This window comes from Schistocerca nitens, chromosome 5, assembly GCF_023898315.1.
Source record: "Schistocerca nitens isolate TAMUIC-IGC-003100 chromosome 5, iqSchNite1.1, whole genome shotgun sequence".
NCBI classification, from domain to species: Eukaryota; Metazoa; Arthropoda; class Insecta; order Orthoptera; family Acrididae; genus Schistocerca; species Schistocerca nitens.
The window spans coordinates 730,985,514-731,007,597 of record NC_064618.1 but is presented as its reverse complement, the minus strand read 5'-3'; the positions used below and the strand labels follow the sequence as shown (position 1 = coordinate 731,007,597).

The window sequence follows — 22,084 nt, the reverse complement described above, 5'->3', positions numbered from 1 at the left end:
GTCGAAGCAAACAATGTCTCGTCAAATCCTGGAGGCAGCGGATTTAGAGACACAACTCAGGAAAAAGGCAGAGAACTTTGTTGCATTTTCGCTAGTGCTTGACGAAAGCACTGACATATCGGACTGTCTCAGCTTGCAGTCTTTGTGCGTGGTGTCGACGTGGAGCTGCAAGTAACTGAAGAACTCTTGGATGTGGTACCACTTGATTACACCAAAACAGGACGTGACATTTTTGAAGCTGTTTGTGAATCAGTGGGTAATATGAATTAGCCGTGGGATAAGCTCCATTCTGTAGCGACAGATGGTGCACCACAAATGATCGGGCATCACCAAGGTTTTGCTTCTCATTTGAAAAATAAACTCAGGGACAAATTCGGGAAAGACATTTTGACTCTTCATTGTTTTATTCACCAAGAGGCACTGTGTGCTGAAACAGTAGAGCTAGGTGGCGTAATGAAAGATGTCGTGAAGTGTGTGAATTTTGTGCGGTGTCACGGTATGGATCATCGCCATTTCAAACGATTCCTGAAAGATGTGGAAGCAGAGTATGGGGATATACCTTACGACAGTACAGTTCATCGGCTGAATCGGGGAAAAGTTCTTGATGTTTTCTTTGCCATTCGTGAGGAAATATCCCTTTTTCTCGAAATGAAAGGGGAAGAAATGCGTTGTCTGAAAGATATAAAATGGATATCAGACCTGGCGTTCCTAACTGACATAACTATGCATCTGAATAATTTAAATCTGTCATTGCAGGGCAAAGTGCAGCTAATCGTTGACATGCACGACCAGATCAAAGCGTTCATGGATAAGTAACGTTTATTTGAGGGGCAGATGTTCAATCGTCTTGCTTCTTTAAAACTACCTGAAGGTACTACTTTCAACGATTACCAAGCAAAGTTAAAGCAGCTCATCACGTCGTTTGAAACACGATTCCGAGACCTCACTAGTTTTGAAATGGAACTTAAGGTGTTCAGCACTCCTTTTTCAGTTCCCCTTCAATTGGAGATTACTGATTTGCAAAATTCAACTTTGTTAAAAGAGAGGTACTACAACACGTTGGATTTGTCATGATGGTATTGTTCATTACAGCAAAAAACATTTCCCAAGCTTCACAACAATGCCGCTCAGATCATGTGCATGTTTGGATCTATGTATTGTTGTGAGCAGCTTTTCTCAGCAATGAAAAGAGTAAAAGTAAGGAAAGATCGTTTCTTCAGGTTGGAACAATGAAGGCCATTATCCGCATTAACGCTGTGAACACTTTGACATCTGATATTTACGATCTTGTAATGAAAAGAAAATGTCAAACTACAGAGGCCCAATAAATTTAATATGCAATTTCTTGTAAAACAGTTGTTTCTTATTTATTTCCTGGTGTAGCATGTCACCACATCTTAGCAGCTAAGAGTATGAGGTTGTCGATCTTGTAAGACACAGCTGGCACATCAAAACGCTTGCCTTGCTGCCTGCTTCAGCCAGCCGTGCCACGTGCCGGCCTACTTGAATGGTCACAGCGAGCGACATGGCTCCCTGGAGCAGAGAGCGCGCCGCGGCTCACAACAGAGCCGACGAGCTGAAACAGCCTGCTGTACAGGGTGTTTCAGTAATACTTGTGCAGACTTCGTTCACTTTTGAGCTATTAATGAAAGTTAACAGTTTAGGTGGTTGGATTTCATTAACACCCAAGCTCATAATAAGTGCTCGAAATGCCCTTCTCTTGCTTCTAAAGACTCATTCACTTGTTGAATCATGGTCTCTTGCACCTTTTCAAGTACTCCCTGACAGTTTCAGTTGATTTTGCAGGCTTCTGTGACATGTTGATGAAGAGTTTCTGCATCCAGGTGGTCTGGTGCGTACGCCAATTGTTTTAGGAGCCCCCAGAGATTATAATCCAAAGGAATCCTTTACTCCATCTATACCCTGCATGCTGTATAAAATGACTGGTTGTTAATGCCACTTTTAATTTTTCAAATACCACTTGACATGTCACTGCCCACTGGAATTTCATTCTCTATTTTAACAGTTGCAGAAGTGATTGTGCAATATCCACTAATCCCTTCACAAATTTTCTACAGTAATTTGCCAATCTCACAAAAGACTGTGACACCTTACTCATCTGGGCTGTCAGAAAATCCCTCACTATGTATATCAACCCAAGATCTCTCTTCACTCTTCCCAACTAAACACATGACCCAAATAATTTACTTCCTCCAGTGCAAAATGACCTCAATACACAAAGTGAGGTGCATGGATCACAGTCTCCTAAAAACTTTCTTTACCTGCTGTACATCTTCCTCCATACCTTTGAAAACAGTCACATTGTCAAGATACACCTTGCATTGCCACAGCTTTAAAGCCCTTAGCACTCTGTCCAGCAATCTTTGAAACATGGCTGGTGCATTTTTTTAAAACCAAGTGGCATTCGCCAATATTGGCGTTGGCCCCAAGGTGTTGTAAATTCAGTTTTTGGTCAGTCAACTGGCACCAGTTCCAATTGGTGGTAACCACTCTTTAGATCCAATGTAGAAAAGTTCTGACACTGCCCTAAGTTATCCAGGGTTTCTGTAATGTTAAGCATAGGGATATGCTTCCATTACTGTTCTACTATTTAAGTAGCGATAGTGGTAATGGGATCAATACCATCTGATGATTTATTAGGAACAATGGTGATGACATGTGCTGCCCAGGGACTAGTACTTTCCTCTATTATGCCACGTTCAGTTGTCGGTGGATGAATTCTTCCTTAATCTGTTGTAATTGATGCGCTATCCTATATGGTTTTCAGCTCACTGGTACTTTATTTCCAGTTGGAATCTTTTACTGTGTTACAGGTGTTGCCAACAACAGGCTATGAAGATTAAACAGGTCCTCAAATTCTGACAATGCCTTGTCCATAGCTGATGTCTCCGTCCGCTTCAAATGCTCTACTTTTGTGCATAATGCAGCTGATCTGGCAGCTTGCTGAAGGCTACAATCCACATTTGTTCTATCTAGGTCATCTTTATTCAGAATGTCAAAATTGGTGACCAACAATTCTTCAGCCAAATTTACTTCAATGCCAAAATTATCTACACTGAAGGGAACCACTCTCTCACCATCCATTTCCTGTATGCATATGCCACTCTTACATGCAAAGATCACATTGCATCGAACACCTCATTCTCCCTTAGTGGCTCTACCATATACAACATGTTAAGAGGTAGTTCCGCTCCCACACTCACCCAAAGCAATTTCCTGGTGCCTCACAACACTTTATCAAGCTAACTGATTATTAGTAATTAGCCTGCAGTTTAATTGCTTTGTCCGTGACCGACAAACCTTGTGGCTGTAAACCTCTGGTGAACGATTCTCCTGTCTGGAACAATGTTCCCCCAAGTTCCATTGTGTACCCTTCACCTGCATGAGGCAACACTTCCACATGCAACCAGAACTGTTCAGTGTGAACCTGTAACACAACCACGCTGACCGTCAGTGACTCTACATCACCTGTAACTGGAATTTTCAACTGCCTCTCACCCAAGAGGTCCAGACTTGCCTGTGACACTTGCACTACTGTGTCCAATAAAAGTCTATGCTTCCTACCATTCACAACACCCACTACCAACACTCTTCCTCTGTATACATTTTTGCAGCATTGAAATTTACTGGGAACATCATCCAGTGGACTTTGAAGTTCCAGTTGGTTTTTAATGGTTTTTATTCTGCCCCAACCTGTTTTTCCTTTTGTTCCTAAATCCTGTTGTTGGTGCCCATTTCTCGCATTATGTTTGGCGACACTGTCTCGAGATGTGTCTTGAACATCCACATCTGTAACATTTTATGTCCACAGAGAAACTCTGTTTAATTTCTACTCTTGTTGTAGTATCTATCTCGTCTAGCTCTGTAGCTATTCTAGCAGCTGTATCCTTTGGGGTTCGTGCTCATACACACCTTGACATATCAGATGGCAGCCCCCTTAGGAAAGCGTCCAATGCGCTATGCTCCACCTCCTAGAGAATAATTTTGTTTGATTTGTCATTCTGTGTTAGTTTGTATGTAGTTGCAGTGATTTTCCCAATTCTGTTGACAAAACTTTCCACTGTCTCATTCTGCCTCTGTGACACCCCACTCAACTGCTCCCTAAAAGAACGTTGTGCTGTTCTGTTTCTTATAGTGCTGCAGAGATCTTTCTATAATGCCTCGAAGGTAAGTGCATTCCTCAACCCTTCATGATATCTAACAAACAGTTTTGGTTCACCTGTAATGTGCAACTTAATCATTTGTGATAGTTATTCATCCTCTATCCAGAACCACACCCTTGCAGCTGCAACTAACAAGTAAACGTACCCAAGGAATACATTTCAGTTATGATCAGCTTTGAATATGTTGCAGTGTAAAGCAAAATAGTACACACACATTTTTTATACTTGCTCATATGGTCATTAAGGGTGAAACAGCCCCTCAAAAAACTGAGATTAATATTTGTAAATGAGTACCACTGAAATAATAACAGTTATACACTGAAGGGCCAAAGAAACTTGTACACCTGCCTAATATAGTGTAGGACCCCCACGAGCATGCAGAAGTGCTGCAACACAATGTGGTATGGACTCAACTAATGTCTGAAGTGGTGCTGGAGGTAATTGACATCACGAATCCTGCAGGGCTGTCCATGAATCCACAAGAATGCAAGCTGGTGGAGATCTCTTCTGAACATCCCAGATATGCTCCATAATGTTCATTTCTAGGGAGTTTGATGGCCATCAGAAGTGTTTAAACTCAGAAGAGTGTTCCTGGAGCCACTCTGTAGCAATTCTGGAGGTGTGGTGTGTCACATTGTCCGCTGAAATTGCCCAAGTCTGTCGGAATGCACAATGGACATGAATGGTTGCAGGTGATGACCAGACAGTATGCTTATGTAAGTCTCACCTGTCAGTCATATTTAGACATATCAGGGGTCCCATATCACTCTAACTGCACAGAACCCATACCATTACAGAGCCTCCACCAGCTTGAACAGTCCCCTGATAACATGCAGGGTCCATGGATTAATGAGGTTGTCTCCATAACTGTACATGTCCATCCACTCGATACAATATGAAATGAGACTTGTCCAAACAGGCAACATGTTTCCAGTCATCAACAGTCCAGTGTCAGTGTTGACAGGCCCAGGCGAGGTGTAAAGCAGTCACCAAGGGTACACGAGTGGGCCTTTGGCTCTGAAAGCCCATATTGATATGTGTTCGCTTCAGTGCCAGTTGTCATGTTGTGTTGTTTAATCTTTCCTAGATAAATATATTCTAAATGTATATTGTTCTATATATACATTTTCTTTTAATTTTTTGAAATATAAAATATCTTGTGTTATATGTGCATTTTCTTTTTACATATGGTGGTTTTTTCTTTTTTTACACTTTTCATATATAACACTGTTCTACAAAAAAAAACTTTTTTTCTATTTCTGATAAAAAATATTGTGATCCTAGTTGTATTTTGAGAGCTGAATTGAAAACTGGTTTTGGTTTTTTTCTGTCAGGGATAGTTTATGAGTAATCGCAATTTTATTTCTCTTTTCAATTTCTGATATAGTGCAGCAAACGTGAGGTGAAATTCGACAAACAAATGCACATCTTTATGATGCTATAAGTTCATCACATTAATGGAGGGTAGGATCTAACATATAACACAGTAACCTTTATGTATACACTTTGAAGCATTTATTTGACATGAAAAATTACAGAAAATTGACAATCAATGAGCCACTGCCTTGTAATGCACATCACTTTTTTCTCTTGTATTGTGAATCTTTCTTCTCTCGAATGATATTCCAGCAATAATCTGCTAACATAGAAGGTACCCACTTCCCTTCATAGTGACTTTCTATGGTAGAAATGTCTGTATGGAATATTTCCCCAAGTTCATCCGATACGTCACTACAACTCTCTGTGAAGTAGTCCAGATGAGAGTCCGTCATATGTACCTTCAAAGACATATTGCACCCCAAATCCTGATATGCTTTGATCATATCCTTCACCATTGCTTTGTAGTTAGTAGCTCTTCTTCTTCCGAGGAAGTTTTCCGACATCATCTTGAAACAGTCCCATGTGGTTTTTTCTTTATCAGTTAAACATGCTTCAAAATTTGCATCTTTCTGCAGCTCCCTGATTTGCGGGCCCACAAATACACCTTCCTTTATTTTTGCAGCTGAAAGACGGGGGAATTTGGTAGCTAGATATGCAAACCCACAGCCTGTTGGATCCATGGCCTTCACAAATTGTTTCATCAAGCCAAGTTTGATGTGAAGCGGCGGAAGTAGTATATATTCAGGAGCTACCAGACCACGTTGTACATTCTTTTCGCCAACTTTCCATCTTCGCCCAGGCCATTTCTTCTTCACGTAGTGAGAATTTCGGTCTCGACTATCCCACTCGCAAAGAAAACAGGCATACTTTGTGTAGCATTGTTGCATTCCCAGTACCATAGCAATTACCTTGAAATCTGCACATATTTTCCATTTGTGTTCATTGTATTTTAATGAATTTAGCATCCTTTGTACGAGTTCGTAATTCTCTGTTCTCAAACTAGCGTAAGCTACTGGAACAGAGGGTATTTCATTTCCGTTATGGAGCAAAACACGCTTCAGACTGGTTTTCGATGCATCTATGAAAAGTCTCCACTCCTGTGAAATATAAGTGAAGTTCAGCACTTTCAACAGGCCAGCAACGTCATTGCAAAATAACAGTGCTTCGTCAGTTGAAAAATAAGAAATAAAGGCATGTTTTCTGTGCCTGAACAAACTGATTTTAGGACTTTGGTGCAGTAGATTAAACTCTTGTAATCTTGAACCAAGCAGCTGCGCCTTTTGTTTACTTAGTCCTAGATCACGTACTAAATCATTAGTTCTGCCTGTGTTAACAAATGTGGCGATGACTCACTTGTGCAGTGATATAAAGAATCATCATCTGTGATTTATTCAGTACTACTTATTTAACTGTCACTCGGAATTTGACCTCGAGCTCTTGAAGGTACTGGAAGGTTGTCGGAATGCTGCTCTGACATTCTCGCTGAAGGCAGATCTGGGTAAACAATGTGCCTCTTCGACTTTTTGTTTGTAAAACCCTGAATTTTTGTTAGACAGAAATAACAATCAGTAACGTGGTCCTTAGGCTCCCGCCTCACCATGGGAACAGCAAACAACGCCACATTCTCTTTACCTTTCCACCACTGAATTAGTTTGCAGTAACATGTAGCACAACAGAAATGTGGTGCCCATTCTTTATCTTGGTCTCCTACCTCTACTCCAAAGTAATGTTTGTTTGCTTTCTTTATGACTAAAGAAATTTTCTTCCTATTTCTATCAAAAGTGAACTTCCCACAGATGTAGCAGAAGTTGTCCGGCTTATATCGACATCCACGACGACGTGGCGTTTCTGCAAATTTAAAAATACCACTCTGGTAATACACCTGTATTAAATTAATAATAGGGAACTAGAAGAACGCTGATGTGTAAAAACAAGCAGTCGTTTCACTTTCAGCACCAGGCTCAATCAGTTTACACACAAGAACTAAAAAATTCAACCGTGCTCGGAAATATGACAGACAGTTACTTGTCAGCCAAAACACCCACTCGTTAAGACTGACACAAATTGAGGCTAACATCACTGTTGTAAACTCGATGCACCTGCCCCTAGGAGGCGTGAAGCTTTACTGCCGAGGCAGCGACCGGCTGTCGCCGTTCGAGTTAATGAGATGTTTCAGGTGGTCTTAATGACATAGGTGTGGCGGGGTATAACCTAATGATGTCTGATTCTTCCCACCTGCTGTTGCAGAAGAAATTATCACGTTCTATCACTACTGGATGCGGCAACATACCCGTATTTCTCTGTAACGTCTCTGTGTTTGCCATGAATTGTGAGTATACATATATATACATATTACATAAAAAGTATCCCTGACAACGATATTTTGTTTACATATTTGAATTTCCCACTGTAAAATGGTCTAGAAGCACATACTTTAATATCAGAAATAGAACCCATGTCGAACAGTGTAATTAACTTATTTTTAAAAATTTTGACATGTTATTGTTGTAACATTATTGTAAGTCTGTACAATAATGAAGAAGTGCAAAATTGATTGGGTCAAAAAATTGCTGAATGCACTTTGATTTTGCACATCAAGCACATCAGACAACTACGATTTCATGAGAGAAGTGGGAATGCTAATCTTACAGAAGCACATGGGCAGCAAAGCATGGACAAATGTTTTGAGGGAAACTGTGTTGGAATGCCTAGTTCGCGTCCTATCACACTGGGTGTTGGACACACAGTCTACTGTTTTTCTTGATCCACCTTCACATTTTTAAGACGCAATTATAATTATGATGTAAACTTGCAGTTAAGAAATAATGTTCTAAAAATTCAATCCCTCTTACAAGATTTCAAATTTTTTCTGCAACATCAAAGTGCATTCAGAATTTTTTTGACACAGACAGATTTACAATAATGTACAAAAAATTTTAAATGTAACATAATTACATCTGAAAAAGTTACAACTTGGAAACAAACAAAATACACCAAATGTAAAAAGAAAACAAATATAACACAAGGTTTTTATATTTCATAAAATTAAAAGAAAATGTACACATAGAGCAAGATATGTATAATACACATTTAGAATATATTTATCTGCAAAGTACTTATTAAACAACACCACATGATGATGGCACTGAAGCAGATACACAGTGGGTGCGCTTACAGTTATATATAGAGATATTTCTAGTTTGTAACAATACCAGAGAAGGAAAGTTGCTATTCACCATATAGCGGAGATGCTGAGTCACGATAGACACAATAAAGTGATTCGCACACTCGTAGCTTTTGGCCATTAAGGCCTTTGTCAGCAGTAGACACACATACACACACACACACACACACACACACACACACACACATATGCACAACACACTCATGCAAATGCAACTTGCACACATGTCTGCAGTCTCAGAGAGCTGAAACTACACTCTAGTTCTAGTTTCATCTCTCAGAGACTGCAGACGTGTGTGCAAGTTGCGGTTGCGTGAGTGTGCGCGCACGCATGCACGCGCGCGTGTGTGTGTGCGTGCGTGTGTGTGTGTGTGTGTGTGTGTGTGTGTGTCTACTGCTGACAAAGGCCTTAATGGACTAGAGCTATGAGTGTGTGAATCTTTTTATTGTGCCTATCGCGACTCAGCATCTCTGCTATATAGTGAGTAGCAACTTTCCTTCTCTGGTATTGTTATATTCCATCCTGGATTTTCCATTGTTTTATTTCTAGCTTGTTTATGACAAATGCATCTTTGGAATAGCAATGCATCATGTATGGCTGAATTTGTTATTAACGATGCTATACGTTTTGCTCTCAGTCAAATGTGAAAATGAAAAACAAAATGGGCGGCAGCAGCGGGAGGGAGGGAGGGGATTTAAAAAGATGACTTTTCGACAAATTTGGGTTCACGATTGTGACATCCATTAAAACCATGGACCTTTTATTTGACGTTTTTTTTAAATACTGTTACTGTTTCAATGGTATTCATTCAGAAATATTAAACTCAAGTTTTTTTTTCCCCCAAGAGGTTGGTTCACATCCTTAATGGCTGTATGAGCAAGTATAAAAAAATGTGTGTGTCTTTTTTTTTTTTTTGTCTACGCGCAACTTATTCAAAACTAATCAAAATCAAAGTGTATTCCTGGGTAAGTTTGCTTGTAAGTCATTTATAAAGGACAGCACATCCTCCATTGGTTTGTCTGGAAAAGGGTAACCAAACTAGCTGCAGCTGAATCTAATGAAGGAGTGATCAAACTAGATGAGGCCCTATGTTCTCTCATAGCAACTAACTGCTTATACATTTCTGAGTTATCTGTTTTTAACTGCACTGTTTGATTTATCCAAGATTTAATCATTTTTCTGTCGGAAACACCCTGTTTCTTACACTCTGACAGGAAACCCCATCCATTAAATCACACTGAATAGGCACAAAACATTATAATACTGTGCATCCAGTGTGGATGAGATGACCTGTGGCAGCATTGCAACCTCCAGGGTAGGAGGCCACCAGCAACTGAAGTACGCCCACAGATGGCTCACTGGTTGGTGAGCGCTAAGTTGGTGAAATGGACTTAGTGTACACAGCCAGCAGCAGAAACAGTAGAGTCTGGAGATGGAGACTTGTTGCTTACTGACCCATGTAGACTTGTAGGCTGTCATAGGTGTGTAACTCTGGATGGTGGTTGGCAAACTGCAAATTCCTGACTGGAAATGATGAGTATTTATACAAACTTGTCCCATCCTTGGTTTGCTACAGCATCGGTTTCTTTAACATAAGCCACGACAAACTGTGGCTTAGATGTTGAGCAGCTGGGTCATCCTCCTGCAGTGGCTCTGCCTTTCTGCTGCATTAGTGCTCTGGTGCCTCTGCTTGGTTTGCAGCATATGATAATCGTCCTGATGCTTTGGAGCCAGTACTTTCCACATCAGCAGGTAGCCACTCATGAAACTGCATCTGGTCGGTCTGGTCTGGCCCGCATCCACGGCCTTTCGTGTTAGCTGCTACAGTCATAAGATTTATTCATTTTCTCAAAGATATTGTCTTGCTTTGCTGAACATTTCATTTTATTTTACTATAGATTTACATTTATTCTCTACGAGATGTCTTATGGCACTTTTGTGAAGATGTAATAAATTTATGTACTTTTAAAACTACAGTCCCCTGAGGGCTCTAAAAGAAACTGATGTGTTGTCTACAGAAAACAAAGAAAAAAGCTATTTTCTTGCAGCATAGTTGTCATCATCATCATCATCATCATCATCATTCATTAAAGAATGTGCATAGATTATTTTAAAAAAATTACTACTTCATTTTGAAATAACATTCCCTCTGTTACAGATGGGAAAACAGGGCAAAGTCAGCTTTCCACTCAGTCATGGCATTGGGCGTAGCCTCTCATCTGTTACTGAATGCTGCATTCTCATTGTTCCTCTTATGTATTGCTGGTACTAACTACCCCGGTGGAGCTGCTATAGCAAGATTACACAGACTGGAAAAAGATGAACCCTACATCAATGTGCATATTGATGTGCTTACTGCTCAAACAGGAGTGTCAAGATTTACACAGATCCGTTCCCACTGGAGGTAAGCTGGCTGCAAGTGATTAGATACAAATTTTTGATTCCTTAAAGGTTATTGGGTGAAACTGCCAGATCATATTGTATGAGAAAATTTATGCCTTTTTATTATTTGTTTTAGGCCTTGATACCTTATGAGTAACAATTTCACACATCATTTTCTCTTCCTGTTATGTCATACTGAAACACAAATTTTCAAAAACTTTGGTTTCTGACTTGCCATTTCATGTCAGATGCTTGTAATTAAAATTTTATTTTTATTTTACTTCAAAGAAGGACTTATCACAAAATGTCAAGCTTTTCTTGAGACTTGAGAAATTTTTAAAGAGGGTAATATTTGATCCCAAGAGTGAGAAGTGTCAGCCTTAGTGAAATCGCCATGCTGTCTCTCTTATACCTGATGATGTGCATAATTCCAGGTCTCATTTTCTGAACACAAATTTGTTTGAAATCTCAGTAAAGTGGGAAGTCTCTTTGAAGTTACTTGTGTAAATAGTGGAAAACATATAGCAATATTGTGAAAAGCAAAGTTGCTACTCACCATCCAGTGGAGATGCTGAACAGCAGATAGGCACAATAAAAAGACTGACACATGTAGCATATTTAAGCTGTGTTATAAGCATCATTCTTATCCTAGTGGCTTCATACATATGGGAGCCACTAAGTAAAAGACATACCGGTAATTGAAAGGCTCAGTTAGCTGGTGCAATATCACACAAGTGTCTAAAAAGAGAGGCCTTTGAGCATGAATCAGAAAATATCTTGAATATAAGATTTCTCTAGTTTGGCCAAGGCATGTATGTGGATCAAGGAGGAAATATTACCTTACCAGGTAATTTTTGCTAAAGATCCACTTTATTCTAAGACTTAATAATGTCTTCTGTGTTCAATAACAGTTCACAGACATGAAATAGTGACATACCTTGACTGTTTGTAATAATAGTTTAAACACTGCATGGTATACATCCGTATGTCCAGGAGGATTGACAGTTCATTTCTTTTGCACAATATTTCAATTGTTAACATAAACATCTTTGTAAGTTGTTGGAAACATCCCCCAGGCTGTGGCTAAGCCATGTCTCCGCAATATCCTTTCTTTCAGGAGTGCTAGTTCTGCAAGGTTCGCAGGAGAGCTTCTGTAAAGTTTGGAAGGTAGGAGACGAGGTACTGGCGGAAATAAAGCTGTGAGTACCGGGCGTGAGTCGTGCTTCGGTAGCTCAGTTGGTAGAGCACTTGCCCTCGAAAGGCAAAGGTCCCGAGTTCGAGTCTCGGTCGGGCACACAGTTTTAATCTGCCAGGAAGTTTCACCTTTGTAAGTTGTTGCAAGTGACGATCTGATGTGGGTGGAATCCAGGCTGAAGCACATGTTCGACTGTCACTCACTGAACGTGATGAAGACATCTATGAAATTTGTTACAGTATTGTATATAAAAGTGGATTTGCCACAGCAGAAAATGTAACTTCTATGATTAAAGCCAAGAAAACATGACAGACTGCAATGTTAACCTTTTGGATCAATCAGGCTGCAGCCATTAACACAGTTATAGTAGTAAGTGACTGTGATGTACATATAAGTAAGAATATAGAGGGGGATAACACTACTAATCACTCAGAAATCATTTTTTAATTCCTAAACTGCATCTTAGCTTCCATCACAGAAAATAAACTTTGATATTAGCATGTCAGTTATCTGGACCCATGAAAGCTATCTATATAAGAGAATGTCATCTTGAATTTGATTCTACAACAGATTGGAAGAAGTAACCACTAGATGTTCACACAGTTGTGTTTTTCTCTCTCTTATTTATTTATTTGTCATCATAATACAGTGAAAATAAATAGCTGAAGTATACATACCCATAGAATATACACTTAGGTGACAGAATTGATGTGATACCTCCTAATATTGTGTTGGATCTCCTTTTGCCTGGTATAGTGCAGCATCTCAACCTAGCATGGACTCAAGAAGTCATTGGAAGTCCCCAGCAGAAATACTGAGCTACACTGCTTCTAAAGACCATAATTGCGAAAGTGTTGCTGGTGCAGGATTTTGTCCATGAACTAACATCTCAGTTATGTCCCATAAATGTTCAGTGGGGTTCTTGTTGGGTGATCTAGGTGGTCAGATCATTCACTTGAATTGTCCAGAATGTTCTCCAAACCAATCGCAATTGTGGCCCAGTGACAAACACATCCATAAAAATTCCATCATTGTTTGGGAACATGAAATCCATGAATGGCTGAAATTGACCGCCAAGTAGCCAAAGGTAAGCATTTCCAGTCAATGATCAGCTCAGTTGGACCAGAGAACCCAGTTTATTCCATGTAAACATGCCCCACACCATTATAGAGCCATCACCAGCTTGTATGGTGCCTTGTTGACAAGTTGGATCCATATCTTCATGAGGTCTGCACCACACTCAAACCCAACCATTAGCTCTTACCAACTGAAATCAGGACTCATCTGACCAGGTCATAGTTTTCCAGTCATTTAAAGTCCAACCAATATGGTCACAAGCCTAGGAGGGGCGCCACAGGTGATGTTGTGCTGTTAGTAAAGGCACTTGTGTCAGGCATCTGCTACCATAGTCCATTAATGACAAATTTTGCTGCACTGTTCCGTTGCATATGTTCATCATATGTCACACATTGTTTTCTATGATTATTTCATCCAGTGTTGCTTGTCTATTAACACCGACAACTCTATGCAAATGCTGCTGCTCTCAATCATTATATGAAGGCCATTGGCCAATGCATTGTCCGTGGTGAGAAGTAATGCCTGAAATTTGGTATTCTTAGCACACTCTTGGCACAGTAGATCTAGGAATACTGAATCCCCTAGTGATATCTGAAATGGAAAGTGCCATGTATCTAGCTCCAACTGCCATTCTGTGTTCAGTCTTGTTAATTGCCATTGTGTAGCCATAACCATGTCCGAAACCTTTCCACATAAATCACCTGAGGGCAAATGCCAACTCCACCAAAGCACTGCCCATTTATACCTTGTGTATATGATTCCACTGCCATCTGTGTATGTGCATATTGCTGTACCATGACTTTTGTCACTTCAGTATGTGTTTTTATGAGGCTAGGACAGGAGGCCAGCTTGCTGAAGAAACCATCCTGACTAACTTCCTGTGCCATTAATAAATACAAGAACATTATAGAAACTTTCCTTGGCATCAATTGCTTTTTACATGGTCTGTTCCACATGGCTCATTTCTTTGTCATCTGTCTGAACAATATGTACATCCATGTCCCATGTGACATTATCTGAAACAGTGGTTTTAAAGATGTGTTGCAATAATATTCACCACTGCATCACATTTACAGTTTGTGTTTCACTTTTTATAAGTATTTACACACCCGTGAAAGCCGTGCAACAGTGAAGACCACATGAATGAAGTTGAAGACACAATTTAATATCCCAGCTGTAATTCACAAAAGTCTTGACATCATTATTTTGACTGTGTGACAATAAAATATCCATTACAAATTGCATTTTTTAAAAGTTGTTAGTGATTCTTAATGTGTGACTACTCATTATTGTCATCTGCGGTTTCCTTGCTTGGGACATAGGCCTCTCCGCCTTTTCCTGTCTCTCCACTCTGTCCCAGTCCTCTCCTCTCTTTACACATTCGTTAACTCCAATGATCCATCTGTCTCTCAATTTTCCTCTAGATCTCAAGCCTTCCAATGTCGTTTCATGAGCCTGTCATTGAATCCTGCCTGCCTCCATTCTTTTAAGACGTCCATACCATTTTGTTATTTCTATCATCCAAACAGTATTAGCAAATCAAATGTATACAGAAAGAACCGAGCTTCGCAACCTAGAATAATTATCGAATTACCACAGTGATGCAAGCAGCACTGCTGGGTCCAATACATCAGGGCAGATGTGCTCATACACCCAGAGCCACCACATCATAGGTGTGGGCTTGGCCCTTTAAATAATGGGGCTTTGGGTGTTCAAGAACATGTTTTGTCAAGCTGCCATTCTGTCTGGATCACTAGAACCAAAGAGACTGGCAGTCTGTTGGGATTCAGTGACATCACTCCAGACTGATTGATGGCCAGATTGCTACTTGCTTGCTGACTTCAACACTGAGATGCAACCAATCTTGTGCATACTGCAGCCATGGTCTGCCATTGCTGCCTACTGGGTCATCATGAATAAGAAGATTAGGGTGTGGCCAGCTCTCCTACACTACGGTCATCACAGATGATCTGCAAACTGCCATCTTTGGCATCTCCATATCAACCAGGTGTTGCATGTCTGTGCAGCCTTCTGGCTGACTCATGATCATCTTTGGCTATTTTGATTGATTCATGGTGGATGACCAGGGCCTAGTCTTCGTGACAACTGAAATCCTGGACCACAGTTGGCAGTCTCCATCTGAGCGCCCAATGGGCCATCTCTGACAGCACTGAGGCGGTAGCCGCACTGGGTCATTGCAGAGAATTTGGGTGGGCAGCATCTTTCTCGCCCCACTGCCATAGTCACTACAGCATATAGCTATGGCACTGACCTGTGGGAGTGACATCATGGCTTGCTGATGAGGCTTCAGCACATTTTTGCAGCGCATGCACTTAGCCTGGCCACAGACTGCAGCTCTGAAGATACTTATAACTCTTTACGTTTAGCACAATAAACAAATTTTAGTACAGATACCGCTGTGTGACTGACACCTCCGGGCATAAATTGGACCACTTCCCCTCAATCTTTGCTCAATCTCCTTTCCACAGTGCAACACCAGCATGTGGAATGCAGCATTACCCATGTTACTGATGCATAAGTTGAATATTGGAGCATAATATGCTTGTTTGGTACATCCATCCCATAGACCAGACTGCTTCTTACAATTTGCAGGAATCCATGGGCTTGGCTTCCTCTTATCACTCATTCCTCTGTCTTCTATATGTTCCTCAGGTACTTGAAAATCTACACTTTCTTTAGTACTTGCTCTCTAATAATTAATCGCTACTCTCATGTTATTCATCATTGTAACCACCACTTTGCACTTGTGTGTTTTAAATTTCAATTCATACTCTCTCACCACTTCCTCCCATACATTTAGCCTTTCTTGCACCTCTGTATCTCTATTTCTTCACACCATTAAATCATCTGTAAACACCATTGCTTACATGTTCGTACTGCCACTCCTGTTGCCGTTATCTCATCCTAATGGTGACAAAAAGCAGAGGGGAAGTGGACACCCTTGCTTCAGCCTACTTTTCTGTTCTAATCAGTCTGTCTTCACTCCTCTCCTCCCACTTGTACATAACTCACACTTCCATGACACATTTCCTTTATTTTTCTCATAGTTAACCTTTCAGTTTCCCTTCTCTGGATGGTTTTCCAAACCCTACTTCATTTCAGACTGTCAGAAGCTTTCTTAAAATCCAGGAACACCATTACTAAGTACTTACAAGATGTATAGTCTCTCTCTTTGAGCTCCCTGTTACTAAAAACTATATCGACTGTCAGTTTTCCCATTCTAAACCCAAATTGTTCCTCCGTCAGTTGCCCTCCTACTATCTCCCAGCATGACAAAATAACTCCTCTATGAATCTGGCATACTTTCCCACAATCTTTTCTAAAAATTGGCATTATGATTGCCTTTTTTCATTCCTCAGGTGTCATTCTTTTTTTCCATTCTGTTTCATGGCCTAATGGAGTCACTGTACTCTGAGTTCCTTCTCCTTTCATGGTTTTCATCACTTTCTCTACCTCTGTCCAGGTTGGGCACATCTCAAGATCTTCTACATCCCCATACTTTTCATTTTCCTCTTCGATATTTCCATTAGAATTTAGTAAATCTTCAGAATATCCCTTCCATTTCACCTTAAGTTCACATGTTTCATTAATATCTACTTGGGGAATTAAAGATTTTAAGTTGAATCTTATATTTCTGTCCAAAATTCCATATTGCTCATATGCTATCTTAGGCCTAATTTTTCGGGTATACAAGTTTTAAGTTTGAATATTATTTTAAGTGCATCACATTACTATATTAATAATATACATGTATATTACTGTTCCACATAACTTCAGTGAGTCTTGTGATCTGTAGATGATAGAATAATACTGTTATTGCCAAATAAATTTTGTGAAAAGATTGTAAACAACTATGAGTGGGAAGTAACAATATAAAGGAAAGTTGCTACTCAGCATCTCTGCTATATGATGAGAATACTCATCATATAGCAGAGATGCTGAGTCGCAGATAGGCATAACAAAAACGGCAGCAAGGCCGCCAACAAAAAAGACAAAACACACACACACACAAATGCAACTCATACACATGAGTGCCTGGATTTTCCATGAATGGGAAGTGTCCGAGCTGCCATAGGAAAGTTTGTTCTGGGGTTCTGTTCAGCTGTTGTGACAGATGGTTACATGTGGGGGAATGTTGTGGCATGGGAATTCGGGAAGTAAATGAGTCCCTTCCATGGTATTGCAAAGAATGTTCAAGGGATAGGAAAATAGCTGAACAGGAAGGGAAGATTAGAGCCCACAAGGCTGAATTGGTTAGTGCCAGGGAGTAAACGATGAGGATAAGGGGGGAGAAGGGTGATAGGCAGGAAATGGTCACAAGGAATAGGGGTCACAGAAAGAGAACAGTATCTGACAGTTTCGTCATTGGCACAAACAATAGATTTGGCTTGCTACCTCAGTTAACTAAAGAAGAGGCTCAGGTAGATGTAAGTGTAGTTAATAATCAACAGACTTTTACAGGGAAATCAACTACTTCAAAAAAAGTGAAAATTAGGAGGAAAGTTCTGTTGTTAGGTAATAGCCACAGAAGAGGTATGGGCCAGATCTTGCAGGAAAAATTTGGTGACGCATACCAGATCACAAGTTTTTTCAAGCCCAGTGTATGTAGGATCATTGTGCAAGGGCTACACAAAACAGAATCATGTTATGATAATAGGTAAAGCAGGAAACGGCATTGATAGAGATCAGGGCTACAATATTGAGTGTGTTCTGGTAAAAATAGCATCAAATGTTGGCTTGGTTCCTCCTTTCATGTGGTACAATTTACCCCAATTGAACAACTCTGTCAGGAATGTCAGTATGGAGTTAGATAAGCTGCTTCAGGCTGCTACTTTGTCAGGCATCAGTTTGGTTCCTGTTGATGCTATTGCTAGGTGGGACTTCACAAGGCATGACCTGCATCTCAGTATGAAGGGAAAGGGTAAATTGGCTGGGATGATAGCAAAATCTTTAACACTTTGGGTCCTGAGCCATTGCGCGCGGGTGTCTACCATAAAGACTGGCTGATTTTAACGTATTTTAAACTACTACAACTCAACACTGGAAATCATGATAGTACCTCTTTTTTTAGGCTAAGATCAATGTCCAGTGATTCAATATTGAATGAAATTTAGCTTAATTAGAAACTCAAGACAAGCAGGTACTAGAGATATTAAAACATCGCAAGATTCTCATAAAAGTACAGTGAAAAATAATGTTAGTATGTTGCATCAGAATATTGGGGAATTAAAAAACAAAGCAGATGAGCTTTTTGTTTGTTTATAAGATTTAGAAACTGTGGGTGGAATACATGTATAAGCCTGCCTGAACATCATATAGTCACTGATATGACAAAGGTAAATATAGGTGGATATATGCTTTCAGCACGTATAAATAGAGACACTATGTAGAGAGAAGGATTTGCCACATATGTTAAAACTTATCATAGTGTGAAAAATGTAGAAACTAAAAATTTTGTGTAGGGCAACATATAGAAGCATGTGCCTGTGACCTTTACACTAAATAATAATACAGTCATAATTGTGACTGTGTGTACATCCCCATTGGAAAATTTTCAGCTATTTTTGAGAAACTTGGATTCTCTGTTGTGCTATCCATCAGTCAGAGGGAAGAAAATTATTGTTGTAAGGAATTTCAGTGTAGATTTTCTGAAAGAGTCTGATACAAAGCGTGGCCTTGAAGTATTACTTGGTTATTTGAATTTGAGATCAGTTATCGATTTTCCTAATTGGGTAGTACAAGAAAGCAGCAAACTGATAAATAATGTTTATATAGATCAAGATAAAATGAATCAAATAAAAACTTTTCCTGTTAAGAATGGTCTTTCTGATCATGATTAACAGCTAGTTACAGAATAGGACATAGCCCCATACAGTAATGCAAAACAGTCCTCCAAAATTGTGCATTCAGTTTACGATTTAACAATTGCAAGTTTTAGGGAAAGCTTGCAGCAGTTAGACTGTGATGAGGTGTACAGGGAACCTGATGCTAATTTAAAATTTAACCTGTTACATGATAGCTTTGTGAGTATATTTGAAAACAGTTTCCCTAAGAAAACAGTGAAACATAATTGTAAGAAACCATCTTAAAAGTCATGGCTTTATGGGAGGGGTAAAAAAATTTTGTAAGCAGAAAAGGAAAATGTATCTTATAACTAGAAGGAGTAATGATCCAGAAACAGTCAAACATTATAAGCACTACTCCACTGTATTAAGAAAAGTTATTAAAAAGTTCAAGTATGTTCATTATGTCTGAGATTAGCACCTCTGATAATAAAATTAAAACAATTTGGAGTATTGTTGAAAGGGAAAAGGGAAACAGGGCAACTGAGAACACAGGAATACTGTATTTCTACCAAAATCAATGAAAAGTTTGTTGACAAAAGTCAGAAGTAGAAAATATTTTTAATACTCATTTTTTTAAATGTTGTAGAGAAAATAGGATCCAGCAGTTCATTAGAAAGTGCAAGGCTTTACTTGGAAGAGGCAATTCCTATGCAGTTTGATAAAAAAGAAATTCAACCCACCTCTAGTACTGAAATTGGCAAAATAATAAATTCACTCAAAAATAAAAGCTCAAATGGATTGATGGCATTTCCAATAGAGTACTAAAAACTTGTTCCCAACAGATAAGTAGAATTCTCAGCTACATATGTAGCAGCTCACTGAAACAGGGCATTTTTCTGGACAGACTGAAATATGCTATTGTTAAACTATTGCATAAAGAGGAGATAGGTGTGACACTAACAATTACCACTCAGTCTCACTTCTGACAGCTTTATCCAAAATTTTTGAAAAAGTAATTTATTCAAGAGTAGCTTGACATATTTGTAAAAATGAAATACTAACAAAGTGTCAGTTTGATTTTCAGAAAATCTTTTCAACAGAAAATGCCATATATGTTTTCACTGATCAAATGTTAAATGTTCTGAATAACAGAACATCAAGCATTGGGATTTTTTTGTGATCTCTCAAAGGCTTTCAACTGTGTGAATCACGCAATTCTTCTACATAAGCTTAAGTATTGTGGTATGAGTGGGAGAATGCACAAATCATTTAATTCATGTTTACCTGGAAGAATGCAGAAGGTTGAAATTAACAGTATTGATAGTCTGCAAAAATCAGCAGAGTCTTTTAACCTGGGAGGCATCAAGAACGCTGTCCCACAGCATGTGGTCTTGGATCCCTTATTGTTCTTAATATTTATCAATGACTTGCCACTCTATACTCATGAAGATGCAATGCTAGTTGTTTTTGCTGATGGTACAATTATAGGAATCACTCCTAACAAACAAGAATTAGCAGAGGAAATTGTAAATAATGTCTTTCAGAAAATTAAGTGGTTCTCTGCAAATGGACTCTCACTAAACACTGTATATACAGTTCTGTACAGTAAATGGCATAACATCATTGACAAATATTGGCTTTGAATGGAAGTCTATTGTTAAGGCAGAATAATCCAAAATTCTGGGTGTTTGCATTGATGAGAAGTTGAATTGGAAGAAACGCATTGATGATCTAAGGTTCAGCTACTTATGCTATCAGGGTTACTGCAAATTTTGGTGATAAACTTATCAGTAAATTAGCTTACTGTGCTTATTTTCATTCACTGCTTTCATATAGCATCATATTTTGGGGAAATTCATCATTAAGAGAAAAGGTATTCTTTGCACAAAAGCTTATAATCAGAATAATAGCTGGTGCCCACACAAGATTACCTTGCAGCCATTTGTTTAAGAAATTTGGGATATTCATAGCACCTTTGCAATGCATATGTCCACTTATGAAATTTGTTATTAATAACCAATCCCAATTAAAAAATAATAGCAAAATGCATTGCTACAAAACTAACAGAAAGGATGATCTTCACTAATCTGGGTTAAATCTGACTTTGGCACAGAAGGGGGTGAATTATGCGGCCACAAAAATCTTTGGTCATCTACCAAATAGCATTAAAACTCTGACAGATAGGCAACCAGCACTTAAAAACAAATTAAAAGAATTTCTGAATGATAACTCATTTCACTCAGTTGATGAATTCTTAGATATGAAGTAGTAATAGTAAAAAAAAAAGATAAATTTTTAGATATGAAGTAGGAAAAAAATTATATTGTGTAAAGAATACATATGTTAAGCTGACACGTTCCACATCATTACAAAATGTCATATTCATGATCTATGGAAGACGTATTAATGTAATGTAATGTAATGTAGCTTCCTTTCCTTCATTATTGGTCAGCCCAAATGTCTCTCTTCTTAGCCTTAACCATTCCATAGAGATCCCTTTTACTCCCCTCACTGTCAACTTCCATCATTATTGACCACTCTTCCACCCAGTTCTTCTTCTGCCCCGCTATGACACTCTCAGACATCTTTTTCTTCTTCATCATTCCACAATGGTGTTTCTTTCCACCTTTTCTTACCACTGATTCTCCCACATAGTCTTTCTGCTGCTTCCATCAGCATAGTTTTGAATCTTCCTCATTCCTCCTCTATTAACTTCATGTCATTACTTGGTATGTTGGTCATCACAATTTTCTGAAATGCTTCCTTGCATTTCTCTTCTTTCCTGTCAATCTTTCTTATTCCCTTTTCCTCTTTAATCACTGTAGTTGTCAAAACTAAAAGTCTGCGATCACTGTCTAGGGCATAGGTGGGCAAC

The 22,084-nt window shown here is 39.2% G+C and overlaps 1 protein-coding gene and 1 non-coding gene across 4 annotated transcripts in view; both read left to right on the top strand.

Annotated features, from left to right (window-relative positions):
- Window positions 1–22,084, top strand: part of LOC126260934 (probable Dol-P-Man:Man(7)GlcNAc(2)-PP-Dol alpha-1,6-mannosyltransferase) — a 173,340-nt gene that overhangs the window by 138,495 nt on the left and 12,761 nt on the right. For all 3 annotated transcript variants that reach the window (XM_049958437.1, XM_049958438.1, XM_049958435.1), the window contains one exon: window positions 10,907–11,152. In XM_049958437.1, coding sequence (XP_049814394.1) covers window positions 10,907–11,152 — 246 coding nt within the window. The remainder of the gene's footprint in view (window positions 1–10,906; window positions 11,153–22,084) is intronic.
- On the top strand, window positions 12,351–12,425 carry Trnas-cga (transfer RNA serine (anticodon CGA)). The gene has a single exon. It is a non-coding gene; the product is annotated as a tRNA-Ser (tRNA).